A 24,647-nucleotide genomic window follows, 5' to 3' on the forward strand; every position below is an offset into this window, starting at 1 on the left:
AGAAAGAAAATTCTTAGGAATTCCACCAGTATTTAATTTCCAATCCTGATAGGAAAAAAATAAAAAGTGTTATTTTCAGTAAAGCGCTTTCGATTTCAATGCTCTTCTCCCCCCCCCCCCCCGAAAAAAAAAGAAAGTCAAGAACAGTGCATGCCCAAATTTCTCCAGAAAAGAGATTTCAAGTATAATTATTGCTATGATCTAAAAAAAAAATATTTAAAATAACTGGAAATAGTCCGGAGAAAGCCAAATTACCCCCCCCCCCCCCCGTAAATAAAAAAGCTACACGCTTGTTTTATTTCCAAATATGATAAAATAATAACAATAATGATAATGCAAATAATAAAAGACTTTTAGAATTGTCTGCACAATTTAGAAGACCCTCAAAGTCTAAAAAATTACTCCAATAATGTGACTTCGTTTCTAATCAATTTCTATGGGAATTTGTTCCATTTCTATTCTATATATGAAGTCTTTCCCCTTGACAGTTGGATTGTCAAATCGGCAATGTGATAACTAAAATTATATTACTTATTTGATAACTAATTTGTTGTCATTCACTATGAGAAGTATGCAGAATGCCATATATTTTGATCAAAATTTTTACTAGCTCCTATGTATACTTTTACTTCCAAAGTGAAATAAATTTATACTGTCAAAACCCAAAAATTTACACTGTCAAAACCAAACACTGTCAAAAATAGACGCACTAAGCCTTTAAGGAGAGGGGACGGGGAGGAGGAATTAGGTCAATAAGTCTAAGTTCTTATTCCTCAAAAACTCAGTTCTCTTGGGTACCATTTAAAATGTTATTAAAAAAAGAATATAATTGACAATTTAATACAATTGAAATAAGGAAACATGGATCAACGTAATATGCCACTGTGAGAAACTCAGGGACCTTTTGTTAGTTTTTGTTCCTAGATATAATAATAATAATAATAATAATAATAATTTATTTTTGAATTATTTTTGATAATTTATGTCAATATATGCAACTCCTTGCCTGTCCTTTTTGTTATTATAGCTTCTTTGATTTATGATCCTTTCTTTATGTTGCAAAAAAAAAAAAAAAAAAAAAAAAAAAAAAAAAAAAAAAAAAAAAAAAAAAAAAAAAAGCTGCTGAAAATTTTTCGTTATTTTTAATCCTACTATAAGTAGATATAAATGATTTTAGCGTTAAACATTTTTGGCTGTACTGTACAAAATTTTTCTGAAATGTCGTTCCTTTGATGGTCGGTTGTAATAATAATAATTTATTTTTGACCCGCTACAAAAATCAAAGCGGAGTATCAATAAAAGAAACAAAACAAACACTACACAAAACAGAAAAAAACAAGAAACTAAAGCAAACGAGTAAGGCCTCCGTGGGCGGGCAGATACTTATAAGTAGACTGGGGTATTTTGCCACCAAGCTCTGTGAGCTTCGACCCAATATCCGGGAAACTATAAATAGATATGAGGCTCCTATTCCTATACCATGGAGGCAGACACAATAGAAAACGGGAAAGCCGGAAATAATAAGAACGAATTGAACTGATACCTTTTTTATGAAAAATAGGGTAAATACCAGAAAGAAACAAAACCGAATGATTTGTAAAAACCGAGAATGATTTAGCAAGAGACTTTCTATTGTATCTACCTCCGCTAGCAACAATCGAGACCCAGATTTTTTTTTATGATCTAACTATTTTTCTAATTTTTTATGATCTTGCAATACAATTTGAACAACCCACAATACGACAATCGTAATTCGAATCGCTTAGTGAAATGGTCTCTGGTATGTAAATTTAGTGTGTAGTTTATAGTATTGACTATGTAATTCGATATTTAGTATATAGTACATAAAAGAAAATGCATAAGGATATAACAATGAGTAAAACTACTAATTGGGATAGAGAATAAGATAACCCAAACGCTTGTAAGATAATATATTATAAACAATAAGTCCAAATGCTGTGATTTCACTTCTGGAACCAAAGAACAAAAATGGAAAAAAAAAGATTCAAAACTAGAATAAATGATGAAACCATATAAGAAAACAGCTTAAATGATGGAAAAAAAACTTGTATATTAGAAAAAGAGAGACAAAAGAAAAAAAACGAGCAACCTCACACAAAATCGTATCTATGACCTCGCATATGAAAAACTTCTGTAATTGCTTATAAAAGTGCCATCAAAAGATGGCACTGATGTCATTACAGTGATATAATCACCCTAAGAGAAACGAGCAATTATATTTTACGAAGTATTTCGGCCCGTGTTTTATATTACTGTTATTTGTGATTCTCACCAAACACTGTCTTAGTGGTCTCTGTTAAAAACCGCGTAATTGATTTACTACTTACTTACCATCGAATTGCTAAACATAAATAAAGCCTATATCTATTATATGAATGTAAAGGGAGTTTGACTTAAGAAACGATTTATAGAAATTAACACTTAATTTTTTAGTGTATTTTTTAGTATAGTTTTTTTTTAGTATGAAGTTTTCAGGGGTTTTATGGTGCAGTTATTATAGTTACAATAAAGTATAGTTTTTTATTTATGCTATAAGACTAATTTTTTTTTAGCTTGAAACGTTGGAACATTTTCGTATTAATCTTTATCCATCATAGCGTACTAGTCAATTAGAAATTGTAAGAATATATAGTAACAAAATCTTGGAACGAATAAACAAAAGACTAGAAAGTTAAAAAAAATTATTGAAAGGAATTTTAGCTTGAGGTATTGAGACACTTTTATCTTAATTTGTAGTCCTCATAGCGTACTAGTCAAGTAAAAATTGCAAGAGCGCATAATATAGTAACAGAAAATAACATACTGAAAAAACAAGACCGAAAAAATTGTCATTCAAAGAAAATTTAGCCTGAGCTGTTTAAGTACTTTCGTTTTAATCTTTGGTCCTCATAGCATACTAGTTAAGGGCAAGGAGAGGGTTGTCCTTATCCCCTTAGTTTCTTGTCCCTGCTTATATTTTGAAAAACACCTTTTTTAGTCTTTCGTTCGAAAAGGCCCTTTTTCGGTATTTTCGTGTGAAAAAAAAGCCTGGAAAAAATATCCAAAGAACATCCTTTGGGTGCCGCATTACGCTATATAATGGCATTATCAATTTGAATTTATCAAAAGAGATTAGGTATTAAAATTGATTTTCAAATTGGTCCAAAATCTCTACGATATTGTCTGCGTGCTATTTCTTGTGGTGGGGTGTCAGTGCACCTTAATTTTTTGCACCTGCACAGATTTTGACAAATATCTTTTTGAAGTTTTGATTGAAGAAAGTTGTTATATTTATTTGAAAATGAAAGAAGCAATAAGAAATAAAAATTAAATTAAATGAGCCCTTAAACAGCTCTATCATATTGCAGCAGCCTTTGATTTCTGCTTGTAAATAGACGTTTTATATAGATACTCAAATAGATACTTTATTTAATATACTTAAAAGTACAAAAAACATCAACCCTCGACAGAGAGTAGAGCTCGTAAGGTTGGGTGTGTAAATAGTGGAACATACACAAAACATCTCGTCATAGTAATAGTAATGATAGTAAAATTAACTTAATTGAAAAAAAAAAACTAGAAAACAAGGAATAAAAGAAAAGAAGGGAGAAAAGAAATGCTGCTCAGGAAAGAAAATCTGGGCTGGAATGACATGGGAGGCAATCCCATTGTGGAGACAGAAACAAAACTTTAAAGAAAAATATCACAAATTTTTTAAATTTCATCATTAAAGGTAAATAAACAAACATTAAAAAAACAATAATTGTGATAATTGTTTCTTTAAAAACAACAACTTTGATAATTGCTTCTTTAAATACAGCTGATATTTTTGTGATTGATTAACCTGAGTTTTATCATTTAAATTATACTTATTCGCATTGAATGGCATTAGGTACCTAAGTGACCTTTCCTTTCACAACTTACAAAAGGAATTCAGTGTAATCCCGCCCACCGACGAGCCGAACGAGGGGGTAAAAACAACAGAGATTTATTGTAGAAATACAATTGAGTAGTAATTCAAGTACGAAGCAATGAAAGAGTGGTAACAATGAGACAACAATGGATCAAGAAAAACTCCTAAATAACGGTACGACTGAACCTTACAAATTTTATTCTCGCCAACCTAAAGCTCCTGACAAGAAATCAATTGTGTGGTGCGTTTTGAACGACCATAAACAATAAATTAAGTTTTTGTAAAATTTGGTACTAGATTATTAGAAACAAACCATCAATTAACTGAAGTAACAGTTACAATTATTTTTCAATTAATGTAGCTGAATGTGAAAGAAACAAAAGAGAATCTCGCTCAAATTCATTTAACCTTAATGATGGAATTCCACCAGAATTCCACCAAAAACTAAAAAATAGTAAGTAAGAGTAATATAAACAGTAAACAATAAAAAATAAGAATAATAAAGACAGCACACTAAATATAAAACAAAAAAAAACAAAAAATATAAAAACAGTAAATAAATATAAAAACAAACAATACTCACATCGTTTGTTTTCTTTTTATTTCAGACGCGGCTTCGTTATTCTTATCTGCATCCTGTTTTGTAAGCCCTTACAAGTTCCTCCGCTGGGGTGAAGCATCAGCACTAACAGTACAATCTTACTTAGGATACCTGAGCGACAACACTAACCTGATTGCCAATCCTGGACTTCGTTCTCGCATCAGGTCCGGTGTTGGTGCTGTTATACAAATTGCACCAAAGTGGAAGGAAAAAATGCTGCATAGCCATATGTCACAGTTTATCATCAGAAGGTAATTTTCCTTTGATATGAGGATTTATCCAAAAAAGAAATAGGTCAAAAATAGTCAAAACATTAGTGATATGTGCTCATTAGGCTCTTAGGAACATGCAGGATTAAAACTATCAAATAGTTGTAATAGCAAAATAATGAAATCAACCAGAAGTAATGCATAAAAATAACTAACCTAGTACACTTTACTCTTGACACAACATAACTTAAACTAAAAGTACCAAGACCAATACAGCTACGCACACTCCTTTTCCTTCCCAATCTTTTCCAATCTTCCCTCTCTGTACCCTTCCAAGATGTCTCAGTTCTTTCTGACATCATCCTACCCAAATCGGGGAGGACAACTGCTTTTCGCTTGGATCTAGATGGTTGGCCAAAAAGGACGATCTTTGCCAGTAGCTTATCCTTCAGTCGTATGCCATTTCCTAGCCATCTTGGCCTTTATCTCACTATAGCTTAGAAAATGGGATAGAAATATGTTTTCCGCAAATCCAACTGTTTGAAATACGGCAAGTCAGACGGGTACCAAAACTTTCCGTAGAAAATTCTTCTGGAAAACATATAATCCATCATCCTCCAACTTTCGACGTGCCTGCATCTCAGAACCATACTCGACCACTGTCATAATAGGTTACGTTATATATTTATATTATATGTTATATTTTATGTTGTAAAATGTGTTATATTATACGTTGTATGTTATATTTTTTCTATTCGTTTTGGGTTGTATTATATCAACATAGGGAAAAAATTGGCTAAACCAAGGGACAAATTCCATAGCTAACATTCATGTTTATTCATCTATCGAATTCAATTTTTGAAATTTGGTATAGAGGGTATTTCAGATTAAAAATACGTCAAAAAATGGTTGAAATTCTTTGAAAAATGCACAGTTTTCGTATTTTTATCATAGCAAGTTTTGATTCTTATCTTAGAAAAATTTCTAGTAGTATTGTAATTCTGGCGTGGTGATTGGGTAAATTAATCTAATGATGTAATCAAAGAGTATGGGTAAATTATAAGAGTGGGAACTGGCGGTAGCGTTGTCAAAAATAAATACCAATGCCATTTAATGTTTGGTGACACTTCGCATTTTGTCAAGCTTTATAATCATGTTTTGTCTGGAGCTGCGATAAAACATTTATTAATGTCCCTCTTTTTTTTTTTACCAACTACACTTTTAAACTAAATATTCTCATTATTATACTAAAAAATGCCAAGTGTCGCCAAACGCTAAAAGGCATTAATCTTTTTTTATGTTGACACTACTGTGCCAAATCACTTGTTTTCTACGTACGTAGAAAACACGTACGTAGTACTACTACGTTCTACGTACGTTGTACTACAACGTACAGTAGTTTTCTACTGCTTGTTTTCTAAAAACTAGAAAAAATAATTAGGGATTTTATGAAGACACTGAACACAGCCTAAGCACAATTTCAACCATATACGCAAAGGCTGTCATCAACGAAATACAAGCAAATAAATAAAAATAAAACAAGTAAAAAGGAAAGAAAATTACTCAAACATTTCCAACAGTAAAACAAAAGTTGAACAGAACTTATTGCAATAACTTAATAAATAAGTGTTATTACTATGCTTTACTGAATGTGGAACATCAAAATTAATTTGTTATGAAAAAAAGCGTTGCAAACTTATAAAACATTTGGAAATAAGCATAAAGTATCGTTACCTTATGCTTATAGATTAATAGTCCAAGAATTTTTCAACAAACGATCTTGACGCAGAATCACTCGTTTCAGAGGGAATAGCTTTAATCTGAAAATTTTATTTTCAAAATGATCAATTTTTTATATATAGCCTTAGTCTTGGATTTTGGTTTAAACTGATATTTGAAGCTGAAGACTTGTTTTGAAACTGAAATTTTATTCTGAAATTTTTATTTTGAAGCTGTATCGAGAAAGTATGAAAATTTTATTAAATTTTGAATAATAAAATTTTTAAAATATTTTATAAAAATTTTTTATAAAAAATTTATAAAATTTTATAATAAAAATTTTATTATAGGTCTGTTGCTCGTTAATAATTTACAAGGCGCTGTCTGGATGGCATTTGCTATCTCACAAAATAAAAGATCTAAAGCCGAGATAGCAGTTGCCTCTGCATTGGTGTATTGTAAAAGTTTTTATAAAATAGATTATAAAATTTTATAATCTTATATAAAAGATTATATTTACTGGTATTATACTGGTATGATTATTATATATATTATATTATATTATATACTGGTGTGAGTATATATTATATTATACCTTTATTATATTATACTGGTATGATGTTAAATTTTATATAAAAGGATTATAAAAGTTTTTTTGGATGTTCAATCAGATGATAGCTCTCCTCCCTTTCCCTTAGATAGACGTAAACTGAAAATTGTTCTTTATGAAAAGTGGTATCAAGGTTTCACTATTAGAGTGGCCAATATAATTCTTTCCATTAAAAGATCATTTAATAGCTGCTTCTAAAATGAATATTAAACACTAGCTAACGCAAATTATAACAGGACATTATCGGTTTAATTATTTTTAAAATAAAATTGAAAAAGCTAGAAGCGGAGAGTGTATTTGTGGTGAAAGTGAAACTTGTAGCCACTTCCTGTTTACTTGTCTTGTTTATTTCTTACAACGTTTTGGTATGGAACTAGAACTCCGTTCTTTAGGAATTAATTTCCCGTTTTGTCCTAGTTCAGTAATTTCTGATAAAGTATTAAGGAAATGTTTGAACAGATTTATGTATTCAACTAGAAGACTGGTTCGATGTTAATATTTGATATTTATACCTGATTGTTGCCTTTGATTGTAGCATTTATTAGTTTTTTTTTTCTTTTTCTTTCTTTGTAGTGTTAGTTTGTAGACATTCAGCAATGAAATACTTGTAAAGGTTTAATCACTTAATAGAAAATCAAAATCATTGGTGTAGATGCCTCTTATTCTGCTGTTCTATATATTCTACTTTTTTTTGTAGAGTGATTACCGTGTATATTAGTTTGATTTTTATCCTTTATTTTATAAATTGTTTGTATCATGTATAATTTACTTAATATAGTAATATAGTATATAATTTTTATATTTACATTAACATATAAATATTTATATTAAATTATTTATATTTATATATTTTGTTTATTTATCCTTAATTATTCTTATTCTTTTCTCCTTTTAGATCTCTTTCTTTTTAAGTTTTCATGTGTCAAATTCTTTTCTCTTTTTCATATCTGAGTGTGCCTTGTCGTATATAGGCGAAACATGTGTTCTTCTTTTTTTTCCTGCTGGCCATAGACCCATTGAGACCTGGCAAAGTCTCAAGACTTATTTCATTTTGTCTTTCAAAATAATTGTATATTTATTATAAAAGATTTACATAAACCGTAAACTAAATAAACCATAAACCGTAAGCCGTAAACCCAATTCTGACAACGACCATAAACATACCCTACCACAGTCTTGAATACATTCTGTAGGGATGAATCAGAAACTGTCGTCTATTCTCAGGGGGAAGTGAATTTATCTCTCTTTAAAAAGTGTATATTTAGTTAAAAGTCAGTCTTTGAAGTTGGGTCAATTGCAGATATATGTCTACATCCACTGGTGTTTACCTCGAATACCCTGGCACCATTAGTCAGCAGAGTATGGATCCAACAAGACGTACATGGTACATTAGAGCTCTAGAATTTCCAGGAAGGGTAGTGTTGACTGGACCCTGGTTGGATCCTGGCGGAGTCGGATATGTTTTTAGTTTAAGTCATACGGTAATGTTTTCATTTAAACTTCATATATAGTCCTTTAGCTCCATACCTGTACTCCTATTTGTGTGATCTATTGAGAACTTTTATGAGGAGGTGTATTAAATCAGGTAAATTAGCTTCAGCTAATACTACGGCAAAGATTTGTCAAATCAACCTTCGTGAAAAGATAATATTTTGAATTATACAAAATATAATTGATTCTTTGATTATGAAACATGTTAAGTCACCTAATATGAAGTTTTAATATGAAGTCACCTTCATATTAACGTCATCTCCAGTCTTTTTAAATCACTCTTGTTTATTTTTTAGTGCGTAATTTCGTCAAAATCCTGGGGGGGGGGGGGCAATTTTTTCCAAATCACGTAGAAATGACAGTGAAAAATGATCCATATAGCACATAAAGGTAAAGATACACTAAAGAACACTGACCTGCTTCTTATACTTAATTGTTAATTGTTTGTTAATTAATTATTGCTAGCTATTATTGTTAATTATAGTGAACGTTAATTATATGTTAATTATTATTAATTATAGTTAATATTGTTTATTAATGTTAACAATAATTGTTAATTATATGTTCATTGTTAATTAATTGTTAATTAAATATAATATCCTCGCGGAGGGGGGGGGGGATTTTCCCAAATCAAGTGAAAATGACAGTGAAAAAGGAAAAATGAACCATATAGTACCATAAAGGTAAAGATACACTATGGAAAACTGGCCTGTTTCTTTGGATGCTTGAATTATGCAGGCTTTTCTTAGTTTTGGCAAGATTTTTCAATAAGCTCAATTTCAGCTGGGAGGCAAACTGGGGTCTGGGGAGTAGTTGCTCCCCCCGCCCTGTAGAGAATGACGCTCCTGGCTTTAAAGGGAATCAGTTGTTTTTTCACAGCACTACAACCTTCACTATGAACCCATCTTGAATCCTGTCTATTAATTTCAAAGTGTTATTGGATGCTTAGCTATCTACTTAAAATAACTTAGTGCCTTTGTCCCTGTGTTTGTAGGGATTATGTCAACCTCGGAGTTATAATTAATTAAAACTTTGGACCAGTGGCTTAATTTCGCCAAGATCCTCGGGGGGGGGGGGTAAATTTGGAGGCAATTTTTCCAAATCAAGTGAAAATGACAGTGAAAAAGGAAAAATGAACCATGTAGTACCATAAAGGTAAAGATAAACTTAGGAAAACTGACCCGTTTCTTTAGATGCTTGAATTATGCAGACTTATCTTAGTTTTGACAAGATTGTTAAAGAAGCTAAATATCACCTGGGAGGCAAACTGGGGTCTCGGGGGCAGTTCCATATCAGTTATTTTTTCACAGCGCTACAACCTTCACTATGAGCCTATCTAGAATCCTATCCATTTTTGATTTGAAAGTGGGATGGGGTGCTTAGCTATTTTCTTAAAATAAATTATTGTCCCTGTGTTTGTGGGGATTATGTCAACCTCGGAGTTATTGTTAATTGAAACTTTGGACCAGTGGCGTAATTTTGTCAAAATCCTCGGAGGGGGGAGGAGGAGGCAAATTTTGAGCCAATTTTCCCAAATCAAGTGAAAATGACAGTGAAAAAGGAAAAGTGAACCATATAGTACCAAAAAAGTAATGATTTACAAAAGAAAACTGATCTGTTTATGCTGATACTTTAATTATGCAGGTTTACCTTAGTTTTGACAAGAGTTTTGAAGAAATTAAGTTTCAGTCGGTGGGGCAAACTGGGGTCTGGGGTTCAAACCGTCGTCTAAGGGGCCAACCAAGGTCTAGGAGGGGCAGTTGCCCCCTACCCCATATGAAATAATGCCTTTGTTTAATTTGGCTAGTTATTATTTGCCTCTTTTAAGGCTTTTGTTCTCTTTGCATGTTATTGCTTTTGTTCCCCTGTGTTCCGTTTGTATGGTGTGCTATTTTGCTGTAATCCTGTGGTTTTAGTTTATTGACATAAGCTGACAATTTCGTTATCCTTCAACTGCAGAGATTATCCAACAACAGCTTTATATGTCTACATAATTATATTTTTGAAATTTATTTCGCATACTTTTTAGATTGAAATATGCGTGGAAAATTAGTTGAAATCCTTCAACCAATCCACCCCGCTTCTTTTCCTCCCCGAAACTCGGTCTTATTTAAATATTTCTGTTATTCAAGTACTCTACCCCCCCCCCCCTCTGTCCTAAAAAGGGGATTTTTTTAATGCAGCTACGAAAAAATCTCCAATTTCTGTGTATCACCATTACCTTCTAATTTGAGTTTTGACTATTCTAGAAACATATTAGTTTCTAGTAACCATAGTATATTTTTAGCTATATGAAGGAAAGCCAGCCGCACTTCACGGTCCTAACGATCCTGTAATTGGAGTCATCGGAGCCGATTTCAGATTGAACTACCTTTATCGTCTTCTTCAAGAAGTTGTGCCATTTTGTCCTCCTTTGTCTGATTTAGTCAATGAAATTCGTTGCTTCATTATTGACGACCGTGGTTACGTTTTAGCCCATCCCAAGCTTTTTGCATCAGCGCGTGTAAGGGGCGTTGTAGAACTTCAGCACTTAACGCATTTAGAGCCTTTGATCGCCAGTGATCTTTTGGAGCATGAAGACTTCGTTGTCAAAAAGGCTTGCTACAATTTCCTCGATAGGACGATACAGAGGTATTTTTTTATTCGGTTCTTGTTTATTATTGCGACCACCATCAAGAAGTGAAGTTAGGTTAATCACAATGAAATATACCAAAATATAATGAAAATATAATACTTCAGTAACACAATTATGGAAACTACAACAGAGAATTATGGAAAGCAGGCCGCCCAGAACGCATTATATTAAATACCTAACCAACTTTATATATTAAATATTTTACTAAAACTACCTGCAAAGTAATTTATCTGACTCAGGCTGAGCTTACTATATCCGAGTGGACACAGAGAGACTGGTTTTAAACAGATGAAGAACAAGAGTGTGGCTGGTATAATACACAAATACCTTTTATTCTTTTATTTATAATTGTTATTATAGTATCGACATTAAAAGTAGATGCTTCTTGCCAAACTCTTCTTTCTGATATTATAGTCCTAACATTTATTTTTTAAGGCTCCTATGGTTAAAATAGAGGTTGCACTGAAGCTGTGAGAAAATTTTTTTTTAATTTTTTCGTAGCCAACTTTCAAAAAATAAATTGGTTCTTTTCACAAAAAGCAAGGGAAAAAAATAAGAGGCATTTTTCGTTGAACTGTCAATTAATTTTCGAAAGGCTGCAGCCAAATTTTTTTATATTTAATTTTAAAGGAAAATAAATAAAAAATAAATTTAAGACATATTTTTCTTATACCTTTGATTTATTATTTTGTACTTTTGTGTATAGTAAGAAACGAAAAAGACTATGCTGACTTTCCGTCACAAAACAACAACTAGTAAAACAGTAGGGAATCCATCTAAGACGGTGAAATTTGTTTAAACTTTAACCGAAAATTTCGGTTCCATGTCCAAGAGCCGTCCTCAGCAAGAGCGTCAAGAGCAGTCCCAGAATCATTACTCCAGTGACGTTCAACCAGGTCTAACTTTGATTGTAAGTCTAATTTTGTTTATATATACGTTGTTTTCTGAGGGTGGCTCTTGGATATAGAGCCGAAATATTCATTTAAGGTTTAAACAATTTCATATGCTTAGATAAATTCCCTATTGTTTTACTTGCTTTTGTTTTTACCTAGTATAAGCTTTATAATACCAAACATTTAAGGATGGCTACAGGCATTTTGGGTCTCATTACATTAAGATGCTATTCCTTGCTGCCTTTATTTTAATTACCTCTTGTTCTTGCTTTATTTTATGTATTTGTGTTCACGATTTTTTTTTTTAGTTTGTCCTGATACTAGCATAGATCTTAAATATTGTGACAATCGCTCATACGTTTAATTTTTCTGCCACCATTTTCCATTTTTAAGGCACTATTTTCCATTTTTCCTGGGAGGGGACCTCTCAACCTCTGTTTACAGGTATATATATATATATATATATATATATATATATATATATATATATATATATATATATATATATATATAAATATGTTTATATTAAGCTTTGAAGAATCAAAAACACCTGAGTTATTACGTATTAGGGTGAAAATATCCTGACCTTTGATGGTGCTACTTAAAAGTAAACAAATTCACGAATGTAGTGATAATATAAAATTAGCAAGAATGTGTGTGAATTCTGATTTTGAATAGTTACAAATATATTGTAAAAAACCCTAGCAAACAAGCCTAAGTTATGATCCTAAGTTCGGTATATACTTTTACTTGATAGATAACTCTGGCGCGTGTAAATTCATAGAAATCTAGGGTCAAACGAAAGGCTTTTCGTCTCCGAAAGAGATGGGAGGGCGTCGTAAGGAAGGATCTAAGGGAAACTGGTAGATTCAGACGGTGAGAAAGCGTGCGTAGCTGTATTGGCCTCATGCGGCTTGTTGCTGCAGCGAGTTGCTAGTAATAGTAGCAGTGCACAACACCATAGGATACATTAATAAGCCTCTACCGAGTCTGTATAAATTGTTCAATCGGCAATTTTTAGGGATATTTGAGCCGAACTGCAACTAAGTGGTGGAAAATCACTTCGAATATTTTTATTATATTTTATTTTTATTATTTTTAATATTTTTCCTGCTCGACATAGACTCGAAATGCCTCTAAAGAGCCTTCAAACCAAACCAGCAGGTGGTAACAACTGATACGGACTTAATAGCCTCTAAGATTGCTACTTTATCGAAGGTCTAACTGCTTAAGCCCTTCAAAAAACACAGACTAAAATTTATCTTCAGCTCAAGTTGATTTTATTTCTTCATTGGGTTTCATTAAAATATCACATTGTTGTTATATACAATATTAAATTAAACAAATATAAAATCAAGTTTTATTTGAGCCTTTATTTTAAGCGATTTTTTTTTTCCTCAGAGATTTTTGGTCAATCTTCGCAAGAGGTGTCTTAGAATAGATCTTGTGTCGCTTCTGGAAAATCCATGTAATCAGTTTCATCGCTTTTACGGAGAAATAGAAGTATTTTTTTCTTAAAGAATATAAATCATGAAAACATGGTCTTGGGCATCATGTTAAATTTAGGCTTCAATTTTATTTTTATCCTTCTTTTTTTCTACTCTAATGAGCCGTCAATTAAATTTTTATTCTTGATAAGGCTGTTATGTGGAAACTCGTGTCTCCGCCCTACTGCCCCTTGTAAGTTCAAAAGAAAAGATGGCAGATCAACAACAACTGGCATATCACGTGTTTTTTCTTTTATGTGCATGGCCTTTTGAAATATGATATTAATAAATAAACTAATATTGGCTTCTGGTCAAGCGACAATAAACTCTGTCACTTAGAAAATTTGTCTGTTAGGAAGCTCTCTAGGTTAGGAAACATTAGGAAAATTGGAGTTTAGTTCTACCATGATTGGGTTTGTGCTTAAAGCTGTAGAAATCGTTTGAAGTTGAGATAGTTATGACACCTCTTAACTCTTGCTATAAAATGTCATACAAGATATATGCTTTATCAAAACAGCTTAAAAACTTTCCATTGCTATTACCAGGAATTTCTTGCACAGAAGAAGTAGCATTAAGGTAATTTGGAAATGAATTATCGTCTAGTTCTTCTCCATAATTTGTCCAGACTCCTACTAGATTTTGTCAAATTGCACTCATGACTTTTTTTCTTTTTTTTTGCTTAAATTACTCGAAATTTTTAAACGTTAATCAATAGAAATTATTAGTGTGAGGTTCCTTGCTTTAAAATGTTTAAAAAAAAAAAAACTACTTCACAAATATGCCCAAAATATTGTCCAATTATCTTCCAAGATTCAGCGAAACGCCAACTAAACTTTGTCATATAGCACCCCTGATTTTATTTCTCCTTTCTTTTTGACTGAATGATTTAGCTTAATCAATTTATACTTAAGCTCAAATCAATAGAGATTATTAGAGTCAGAGACCTTGCCATAAAATGTCATACATGATGCCTGCTTCACCAAACTAAACTTGAAAACTTTTAGTCATGTGCAGAAGCTTAAAGCAACAAAAAATGGCATAATAGTACCTTTAAAATAAAACACTGTCCAATTCTCCTATAATATTTGGTTAAGCGCTTACTAGGCTTTGTCTTATAGCTCCCACGATTTTTATTATCTTTGTCGATCAGTTTTTTAGATAAATTGATGATTTTACATAATATGTCAAATTTAGATTCAGTAATCATATCATGTCAAAACAACTGGTTAATGTCGCTTTGTAATTATAGGTTTTTGTGGGATTTTAGGAGGGTGGTTTTTATTTTATTGAAGTACAATTGATTTTCGCGCTGGGACTGCTTTTTTATTTTGGCCTGTAGTTTGTTTTCATTGCTAGTGAGAGCTTACTTGTGATGGCGTGATATAAACAATTAATGTACCAAGGACAATGAAAAAGAAATATTTGAATTGGTTCTAAGATTTGTTTATTACTAGTGACGCTACAGCTTGCAACCTTCAACGTTTTTCGCTTCTAGGAGACGTCAAAAAAGAAGTGTGGATGTAAAATTCGAAGAAAAAAGCCATGTGCAGTTAAGAAGTTTTTGCTTCTAGGAGACGTAAAAAATTGTGGATGTAAAATTAGCAAAAAAAAAGAAAAAAAAACAAACTAAACTTATGGCTGTAAATAGCATTTAAAAATGTAGCTTCCTTTGAAGGAGTAGTTGTCTGTGCAGAACAGCAGGTTGTTAATGTCTGACTTTTTTATTGACAAAAAACTTTTTCAGGATTAACGAATGTTGCTTATTCACAATTTCACGGTACAACCTGACAATACTGACAAAAACATAATACTGCCCTGAAAACTTCATAACTTTGAAATAATCAAAAGAAAAGCTTAGAAAATTACTTTTCAGGGTAAGACTAGACCTTAATTTAGTCCAGGCAGTAAGGCCTTTTTTCATGTCCTTGATACTTAGAGGAAATACGTTTTCATTTGTCCTAACTAATCCTTTCAACAAGCCCATTAATTTTTTTTGCAGATACTATCAAATCAATATGAGCTTAAGTACAACCTTAGAGGATAGAGTTAGCGAAGCAAGTCAAAAACTTCGAGTTTTAACTAACTTGGTTCACGGAGAGCATTGTAGCAAATATCAGATCTCTCCTATTCCTGGGACAAATATTCTTGTTGGCTTTGTTAATCAAACTTGTGATACGGTCACTGCTTTTTGTCCCTGTTCCACAGTGAGTTGCATTTATTTTGTCATTTTTACCTTATTACTATCGTTAGAACTGTGTGTGCTGTTAGATTTTGTTCAGAAAAGTAGTAATATTGTGATAGCCCCCCCCCCCCAGAGAATTTTTTTTCAAAACTGTTATTGATAATGTTTGCTTCATTTTTAAAATAGTGATTTCTTCATTTGAAAAGTGGAAACATTACAAAATAAATTGCCGGTAAGCTCAAAGGCCTCTGTGGCCATCTCTTGTAAGTATAGTTACTAAGTATGAAGGCACTAGACCCTTAAGGTCCAAACTGGCGGTGCTGATCTCCCTTTCATTGCCCTTCAGTCAGGAAGTACAATGGGGGCTGGGGGCCAGCCATCATTGGTCTCGTACATCCTTCCTGCTTACCTTCCCCAGATTTCTCCAGGTACCTATTTGTAGCTGGGTCGACATTGGCTGAGCTTAAAGAGTCACGCCACTGACCCCTGTCCCAAACCAAATAACTGGCCACGCCAGAAATCGAACCCGTGTCTCGAACAAAGGATCCCCAACCTAGCCCACCAACAACTTGAAATATATCTCTTTGTGCATTTATTTTCTCTTTAAGCATTGAAATAAACCATAGATACTGTATAAAAAATAAGGGAAATATAGACTCCGTTATAAAAAAAAGAAAAGCTGAAAAATTATCTAACACGAATTGAGGGAGAATCAACAGTCTTCAGAAACGAAGAAATAAAATCTCCCCAAAATCACAAATTTCCAGACCATGGTTTTTTCAGCTGCCTAAGGAATAATCTTCTTTCTATTTTCAAAACGAAATCTGTTATAAATTACTCCCCCGAGTATAAGAGAAGCACATACGACTAGAAAAAATCAATCTTGCCGACCTCTTACTTGGTTTATTTAGCATAGTTGAATTCCTGAGCTAATACATATGTACCTAATACACACCAAACCTCATGCTTCAAGTCTCATACATATTTCATATATTACAAGGAAGATTCAGGAGCAGCACAATGTAAGACAGAATATCAATCAAACAGTTCGTGGTAACGAACGGAGCGGTAACGGTAACGTGGTGACGTAAGGAGCGACCTGGCTCAATTGTAACCAAAACTCTAAAAAACGGAATTTTTATAACAATAGTTTCATCAAAAGAATCGTATTTTAATGCTGATTTTAAATATATAAGTTTCATTAAGTTTAGACTTACCCATCAAAAGTTACGAGCCTGCGAAAATTTGCCTTATTTTAGAAAATAGGAGAAAACACCCCCTAAAAGTCATTGAATCTTAACGAAAATCACACCATCAGATTCACCGTATCAGAGAACCCTATTGTAGAAGTTTCAAGCTCCTATCTGCAAAAATGTGGAATTTTGTATTTTTTGCCAGAAGGCAGATCACGGATGCGTGTTTATTTGTTTCTTTTTTTTTTTTTTTTTTTTTCCCAGGGGTGATCGTATCGACCCAGCGGTCCTAGAATTTGCGAGAGGGCTCATTCTAACGGAAATTAAAAGTTCTAGTGTCCTTTTTCAGTGACCAAAAAAATTGGAGGGCACCTAGGCCCCCTCCCACGCTAATTATTTTCCCAAAGTCACCGGATCAAAATTCTGAGATAGCCATTTTATTGAGCGTAGTCAAAAAACCTTATAACTATGTCTTTGGGGACGACATACTCCCCCACAGTCCCCGTGGGAGGGGCTACACGTTACAAGCTTTGACCAGTGCTTACATATAGTAATGGTTATTTGGAAGTGTACAGACGTTTTCAGGTTGTTTTTTTGGTATGGGGGGGTTGAAAAGAGGGGGATATGGTAGGGGAACTTTTCTTGGAGGAATTTATCATGGGGGAAGAAAATTTCCAAGAAGGGAGCGCAGGATTTTCTAGCATTATTTAAAAAAAAAAACAATGAAAAAATAAATATGAAAGTTTTTTTCTACTGAAAGTGAGGAGCAGCATTAAAACTTAAAACGAGCAGAAATTATTACGCATATGAGGGGTTCACCTCCTCGTAATACCTCGCTCTTCACGCTAAAGTATTTTTAGTAATTTCAACCATTTATTCTACGGCCTTTGTTATTCAAGGTCATTCTTAAGGAATTGGGACAGAATTTAAGCTTTAGTGTAAAGAGCGAGGTATCGACGAGGGGTGAACTTCCTCATATACGCAATAAAACATACGAATATAGAAGTTTGTTACGTAATTTAATTCGTAAATTACGTATATTTTTTACTAATGAAAATGTTCGTAAAAAAATTAAAAGTTCTAGTTGCCTTTTTAAGTAATCAAAAACTGGAGGGCAACTATGCTTCCTCCCTCTCTCCTTTTTTCTTAAAATCGTCCGATTAAAGCTAGGAGAAAGCCATTAAGCCAAAAAAAAAAAAAAAAAAAATGCAAATTTCGTTCTAATTATTTATGTGTAGAGAGCCAAGGTCAAAACATGTATTATTTAAAAAACGCGTTAATAAAAAACAAGTTTTTTTAAATGAAAGTAAGGAGCGACATTAAAACTTAAAACGAACAGAAATTACTCCGTATACGAAAGGGGCTTTTCCTCCTCAACGCCCCGCTCTTTACGCTAAAGTTTTTTACTGTTTTAAGAAGTAGAGTTAAGAGAAAGAGTCAAACTTTAGCATAAAGAGCGGGGCGTTGAGGAGAAAAAGCCCCTTTCATATAAAAAAAACTTGTTTTTTTTTTATTTAATCATGAAAAAAGCGCACAATAAGATTTGAGAAGACCTGACAACGGTAATATTAATATTTATGTAACGAGGTTTTTCTCTCACCATCGGAGCTTTTTTATCTGCATTTATTTATGATAAAATAATAGTTTGGAAAAAAAATAATGTGAAAGTTGTCAAACTATTTCTTCCGAAGTTGTTGGCTGTTGTTATTTTTAGCACTTTTTTATGCTTGGCCTCCTACCCATCCTCATCTCGACCTATTTAAAAGGCCTATTCAGACTATTTTTAATGTAGCTTATTTTCCCGAAAATTATCATCCATAGAATTGAACGACACGGTGTGCATCCAGGTTATCGAAATATCATTTCTGCTTATCATAAATTTTTAGGCCCTGTTGGAGAAAGAAAGGGGGTGGAGCAAGAGAACTATAAACTTATTGCTATGGGGAGGGGAAATGGGTCGAACAGTTGGTATCACCAATTCAGATGAAAGTAATCTTTTTATGCTATAAGCTTCTAGGGAACTTACAATTTATGCATGGTTAAGGAGCAGGATGAATCAAATCATGATGTACGTTTTATTTATCTTGTGCAAAATGTATGTAGGCCTATGTATGTTTATACAGTTTATTTTACGCAATATATTTTAGACAATGTATTTTATTTGAAATAAAGTATCGGTAGATTAAGAAAAAACATAGTATTGGTTTTGCTGTTATTATAAGATGAGCCTATTCATAAAAATTCAGTTTCAAAGAGGAAATTTTCATGAGTCTTGGGTAATTACAATTTCTTAGAAATCCTGTTACGACTGGGTATCATTTGAGAACTGCCGCTTAGAATTAAATAGATCAAGATAGTAAACTTACTTCATTTAATGAATCCTGCAAGTGGGAATCCTAAATTAGTCTTGAGTGGCGACGAGATATCCGAGACATCGTTATAAAATTTGTATTTTTTTGTAATTTAAAAATAAATTAAATTAAACAAACATAGCAATTGGTTGAAGGTCAAGTGGCCTGCTTGCAGTGACTGAATTAACTAATTAAGTCAAATCTTCAACACCAAAATTAAGACAATAAAAAGAAGAAAGAATAGATGATGAAAAAATTACAACTAGATCATGGTTTTCGAAAAGAACCCGCTCTTACCTGCATCTCATCTAAAAAGAAAATTCTTGACCGGTAATTTCAATGAATCAACTGATTCAGATGTTGTCTGGGAAACCATCCCAGAGGGCTATAGCCACCTGAGGTTAAACCCTTAGCCTATAACTAAGGGTTCGGGAAAATTAACTCTTTAAAAATCTTAATTTATTGTTTGGGACGTTTTTCTAAAAACATTGAGATTAGCTAAATTTTTAGTCGATGAAAAAAGTCGGCCGAAGTGACCAGCCAATCGATAAAATTGATCAACCTTGATTAGTCGATCGAGGACGACGTACCATGTTTACGTCACATTTTGTCAATATTCCCACTGTCTTCTATAATTTTATTTAAATCTTGATTTTAGCTGTTGAAAACGACCACCTTCCGGGTAGATAATCTAATTGCTAAACTTTTGTTTGAAATTTATACCGAAGATATGTTTTTTTTCATAAAAATCAATTTTAATTGAATAGTTAATTTCTATTTTCTTATTAACTAATGTTGGGAACAAGTAGATTTTGTTTTGTCATGAAAATTCTAGATTTTTGGCACTCTATTTTCGGAATTTTGGGGAGAACAAAATTATTCGAGCAGTATTGTGGAAATCATGGTATGAATAGTTCTCATCTCGTGTTTTGACTAAAGTCCTCTTCTTTCAGGTTGATCGGCTTTGTCTTAATTGCCATAGAATGGAGCAAAGTGAATGCGAGTGCCCTTGTGAATGTCCGCTTGAGTTGGATCTATGTCGCGGAGAAACTTTAGATAAAGGGAATAAAGATGTCTGTCAGCCAGAAAGTGAAACTTCTCGTGATCCACTCCCATCTGTAACTGAACTTGGTTTTAACTATTTAGATTCGTGTCGTCATCTGGATTGTGAATACTATGAAACTGAGGGGTAAGATATTGTCTTTTTTTTTGGGGGGGGGGGAGGGGGGGGGGGTAAAGGGAATCAAAATCCTCTGGATCGATTAATGGTGCGTAGGGTCATGAGTTTTAAAAGTTTGATGTAAATGAGTTCATGTAATGAACTCATTACTGAGTTCAAGTTAATGAACTCATAAATGAGTTCATGTAATGAAACGATTCATGTAAATGAGTTTTAAAAGACGCCTTGCTATTTAATAACTTTGACTATCGAATCTACGTGAAAGAAAATAATATTCTCTATTACATCTACATTTTAATCGTCTTTTAGTTCTTCTCTGACTTTATGAAAAAAAAAACTAAAAACAAATGCTGAAATCTTAAATTTTTAGTCTAATTATGTTGAACTAATCTACTGCTCTTTTTAAAGCCCATCCAAGGAGTATGGATAGCTGAAAGAATGGGTAATGGCACTAATGTCGACAAAATACTACCAACGACATCCTGCCTATGGCGATACTTGGTATTTTTTTCAGTGCAATAGTAAAAATAATTAATTTTATTAGTGCGGTTGCCAAAAATACTACTACTACTAACAGCTCACCGCAGCACCAAGCCGCTTGAGACCAACACAGCTACACATACTCCTCCACCCAAATCTATTCAAAGCCTCCCTCTTTATACCCTCCCAGGAGGGTGGTAATAAGTTTCTGATCGTATTGCCTGGCAGAAAAATGATTGCAGAGTTTGAAAAGATGCCAACTGTCACCATACGCTAGATGACGTTGATAGCTTTTTGTCGACATTAGCCCTAGTTTCTACTATTGTAGGTTACCCGTTTTCTTTGGCCGTTCCCTCTTTTTTTTGGCCTTTCCCTCTTTTTCTTTTCATTTCGATGAATTTAGATCAAATCATAGGAATTCAGGAGGGTGTTGATAGCTTATGAAATAGGATTCCGTATTTTTTGAAGAATTGCCATTGTTTTCTCCCAGTTTATTATTTCCTTTTGCTTATTGAACATTATGCAATACAACATGGTAAGTTTGCTCAGAAGTATGCTGGACACACGGTGGGTAATTGCTTTGAAGATAAAATTGGGACCCCTCTCTCAGAATTTTTTTAGAACCTTTTTTTAGCATTTTTTTTTCTTACCGCAAGATTAAGGGGGTTTTGGTCTTAATATTTGGTCTATAATAACATAAACACAGGTTACTTGTTAATTAAACGAAACACACTCAAGAATTACGCTAGGTAGGATCTGTTGAAAAACCGGTTTGCCTAATGGTTAATCCTAATGAAATATACCTAAATATGATAAATATATAGTATTTTTTTTTTTGCAAAATTATGGGAACTACAGCAGAATATTATTGAAATACTGCAGTAACTTCGAACTGCAGTTACAAATCCTACTGTCAGCAAACCACGTATTGACACGCAAATGGACTGATTTCAAATATGATTTATTGTCACACTTCCAAAAATGGTCTTGTAAGAGTATAAAGTCATATTGTGTCCAGTGATGCACTGTTTTGTTTGGGCAACAATCCCTTATCCCGGAAAAATCTAATTGCTTCTTTATCGGTCCTTGGCAAATCCCATCCTTGGCAAAACATCCATGGTCAGATAGTATCTTCTTTCGCTATATATTGGAAACTGAATACATACAGTATTGAATACAGATAGTAATCCAGTTTCTCGCAGATTCAATCTTACAGAGCGTAATTCTTGAGTGTGTTTTGTTTAATTACCAAGTACTAAATATAGAATAGAATGCGTTTATATTCTATGGCTAGCCTGTGTGGGATTAATAATAAAATGATTAAAATAATAATAAATTAACAAGAGCTTTATGAAATAAAATGGAGTTTTAAGTAAAGATGAATCACAGAACTTTGTCAATTTCTTAAATTATTAATGTCATAACTTCTTTATTAATTTGTAAAATTTATCAAATATTTCTTTATTTCAAATAAAATCTAATATAATTTATAGTGATTCATAGTTGACTCATTTTCTTTTAGCTGTCTTGTTACATGTGCTACTTCTGACAAACTGTGTGTAGCAATTCTCAAATTCCAAGAACTTTGTCAATTTCTTAAATTATTAATGTCATAACTTATTTGTTTGTTAATTTGTAAAATGTTTATCAAATAATTTTTTTGTTTCAAATAAAACCTAATATGCTTTATAATGATTCATAGTTGACTTGTTGCTTTCTTTGAGCTCTCTTGATACATGTGCTGCTTCTGACAAACTGTGCGTGGCAATCCTCAAATTCCAATCTTTCCCTGAATATAAAACACGTTCATTATAAAAAGCTTAATATTTATCTATTGAGAGATAACTGTAATTGCTTTACATTTTCTTTGCCAGTTTTGAAAATGTCAAATCCCTATTCACTTAGAGCTTTTACAAAGCGCCACAAGAATACTTTTTATCCCTCTGTTTTATTTGATGCTCATCAATTTTTCTAACTAACATAAATTTATATTTAATATATTTAATAATGATTAAATTCTGGGTGTTTGACATTTAGCTCTTTTGTAGGAATATAGTATTTAAAACAATCAAAAATAAGTAAATAGTTGGAAACACAGTAGAACTGTTAGAGTTGAATACCTTATGTTTTAATGGAAATACAGTTCTACATAAGAAAAAACATATCACTACAAAACAAGCTGAAATTTAGGATAATTATAAAGATCCTCCAGATCCGTTGTTGGTGCAGAGGGGTTTGAACGGGCGCTTCAGTTCTTTTTACGGGGACAAGTGGAGAACTTGTTACCCAACCATGCTGCGGTGGGACTAAACCCTTGGCTCCATGTTGACGGCCCTAAGCAGAGTATCAATATACTCTGCTACACAGGGCTAATTTACCACATTACAATATTTGCTTATAGAAGATGGGGAGGGAAAATTACGCAGTTAAACTTCTTTGATTATACTTATTTCCCTTTACTACTTCTACTTACAACTGAATTCAGCAAAACAGAGGCAAATACTGGTCCTCCTGATCCAGCCCACGCCGAAACAAATCCTCGTTTACTGAGTAAGATCAGGGCCATGGTTTTTTTTTGTTGTCAAATGAACGTGTTTTAATGCTTAGAATTTAATTTAAAAGGACTAATTTCTTTGAGATGTAGTCACAATTATTAAAGACCGCCTAATCCTTCCCGCCTCAATGGAGGTAACCCTTCTCATTTAGTGTTGTTTCTCTGTTTTTTATTTTAAATTTTTATATAAGCTATTTTCTCCTTGTTTTACGTTCAGTGACTTTTTTTTTTCGTTTATTTATTTGAAAGAAAGTGTTTTTGATTGTTATCATTATTTAGTCATAAAACTAAACATTTATTCTTGTAGTTACATAATGATTACATTCACATAAAACCATGTAGTGACTCGACTGAAGCTATGCGTAGCTAAATAAGGGGAAGCCGAATTGGGATTTTTGAATCAATTGCACTAAGATAAAATTATTCCCCCGACTTTAGAACCTATGGTAAATAAATGTGACAAAATTGGTCCACTAATATTGATCTACTTATTCAAAATTTTGAAAGTTAATTTTTTTCTTTTTTTACATATTAGGGAGTGCATGGGAGTTGTTGGATGTGAATGGTGCTATTTACAGTCAGATGGAGAGACTTTCTTGAATCAACCAATCTGCTCGTTGCAGCACAAGTGCTTTGGTGGGGTTAAAGGTGGATTTTCTCCTTACCTGCCTTCTTCACAAGGTACAATCTTTTTATCTTTTATGTTTTCTTAAGAAAATTTGAAATATCCTGTTCAAGTATTTTAGTTGCCACTTTATATATTTATAACCTCATAACCTATTCACCCTCCTCCCAAAATGACCATTACAAGGGAAAGTGCTCTGACTGCTTATTTTTGCATATCATTTCTATAAAATTATCATGGGGGAAATCACCTGAGGGCAATGCATTGGTGGACATCCCTCTAGTTTGTCCTGTTTAAAATATGCTGGGTCACCTCCCGCAGTATTTCCAAGAATTTCCTTTTCTTAATTTTACTCAAGCTTAATATGAGGAGGCTGGCTCTTCTCTTTCTCCCCTTGCTGTGAACTTAAAAAAAACTTAAAGTTTAAAAAAGAAAAAAGAATTCGGTCTTTGTGTGCCTCTCGATGCTATTGGCGAAGTTCTTTTCCGTCTCGATGTCAGAAAGAGACGGAGACAGAGTTAACA

General features: G+C 32.8%; 1 protein-coding gene across 1 annotated transcript in view; it reads left to right on the forward strand.

Moving 5' to 3' along the window:
- Positions 1 to 24,647, forward strand: part of LOC136032695 (VWFA and cache domain-containing protein 1-like) — a 97,330-nt gene that overhangs the window by 59,157 nt on the left and 13,526 nt on the right. The window contains exons 13-18 of the mRNA XM_065712995.1: positions 4,522 to 4,765; positions 8,353 to 8,533; positions 10,831 to 11,174; positions 15,558 to 15,762; positions 20,238 to 20,473; positions 24,034 to 24,179. Of these exons, the coding sequence (XP_065569067.1) occupies positions 4,522 to 4,765; positions 8,353 to 8,533; positions 10,831 to 11,174; positions 15,558 to 15,762; positions 20,238 to 20,473; positions 24,034 to 24,179 (1,356 nt within the window). The remainder of the gene's footprint in view (positions 1 to 4,521; positions 4,766 to 8,352; positions 8,534 to 10,830; positions 11,175 to 15,557; positions 15,763 to 20,237; positions 20,474 to 24,033; positions 24,180 to 24,647) is intronic.

The sequence above is a fragment of the Artemia franciscana genome, chromosome 11, assembly GCF_032884065.1.
Source record: "Artemia franciscana chromosome 11, ASM3288406v1, whole genome shotgun sequence".
Lineage (NCBI taxonomy): Eukaryota > Metazoa > Arthropoda > Branchiopoda > Anostraca > Artemiidae > Artemia > Artemia franciscana.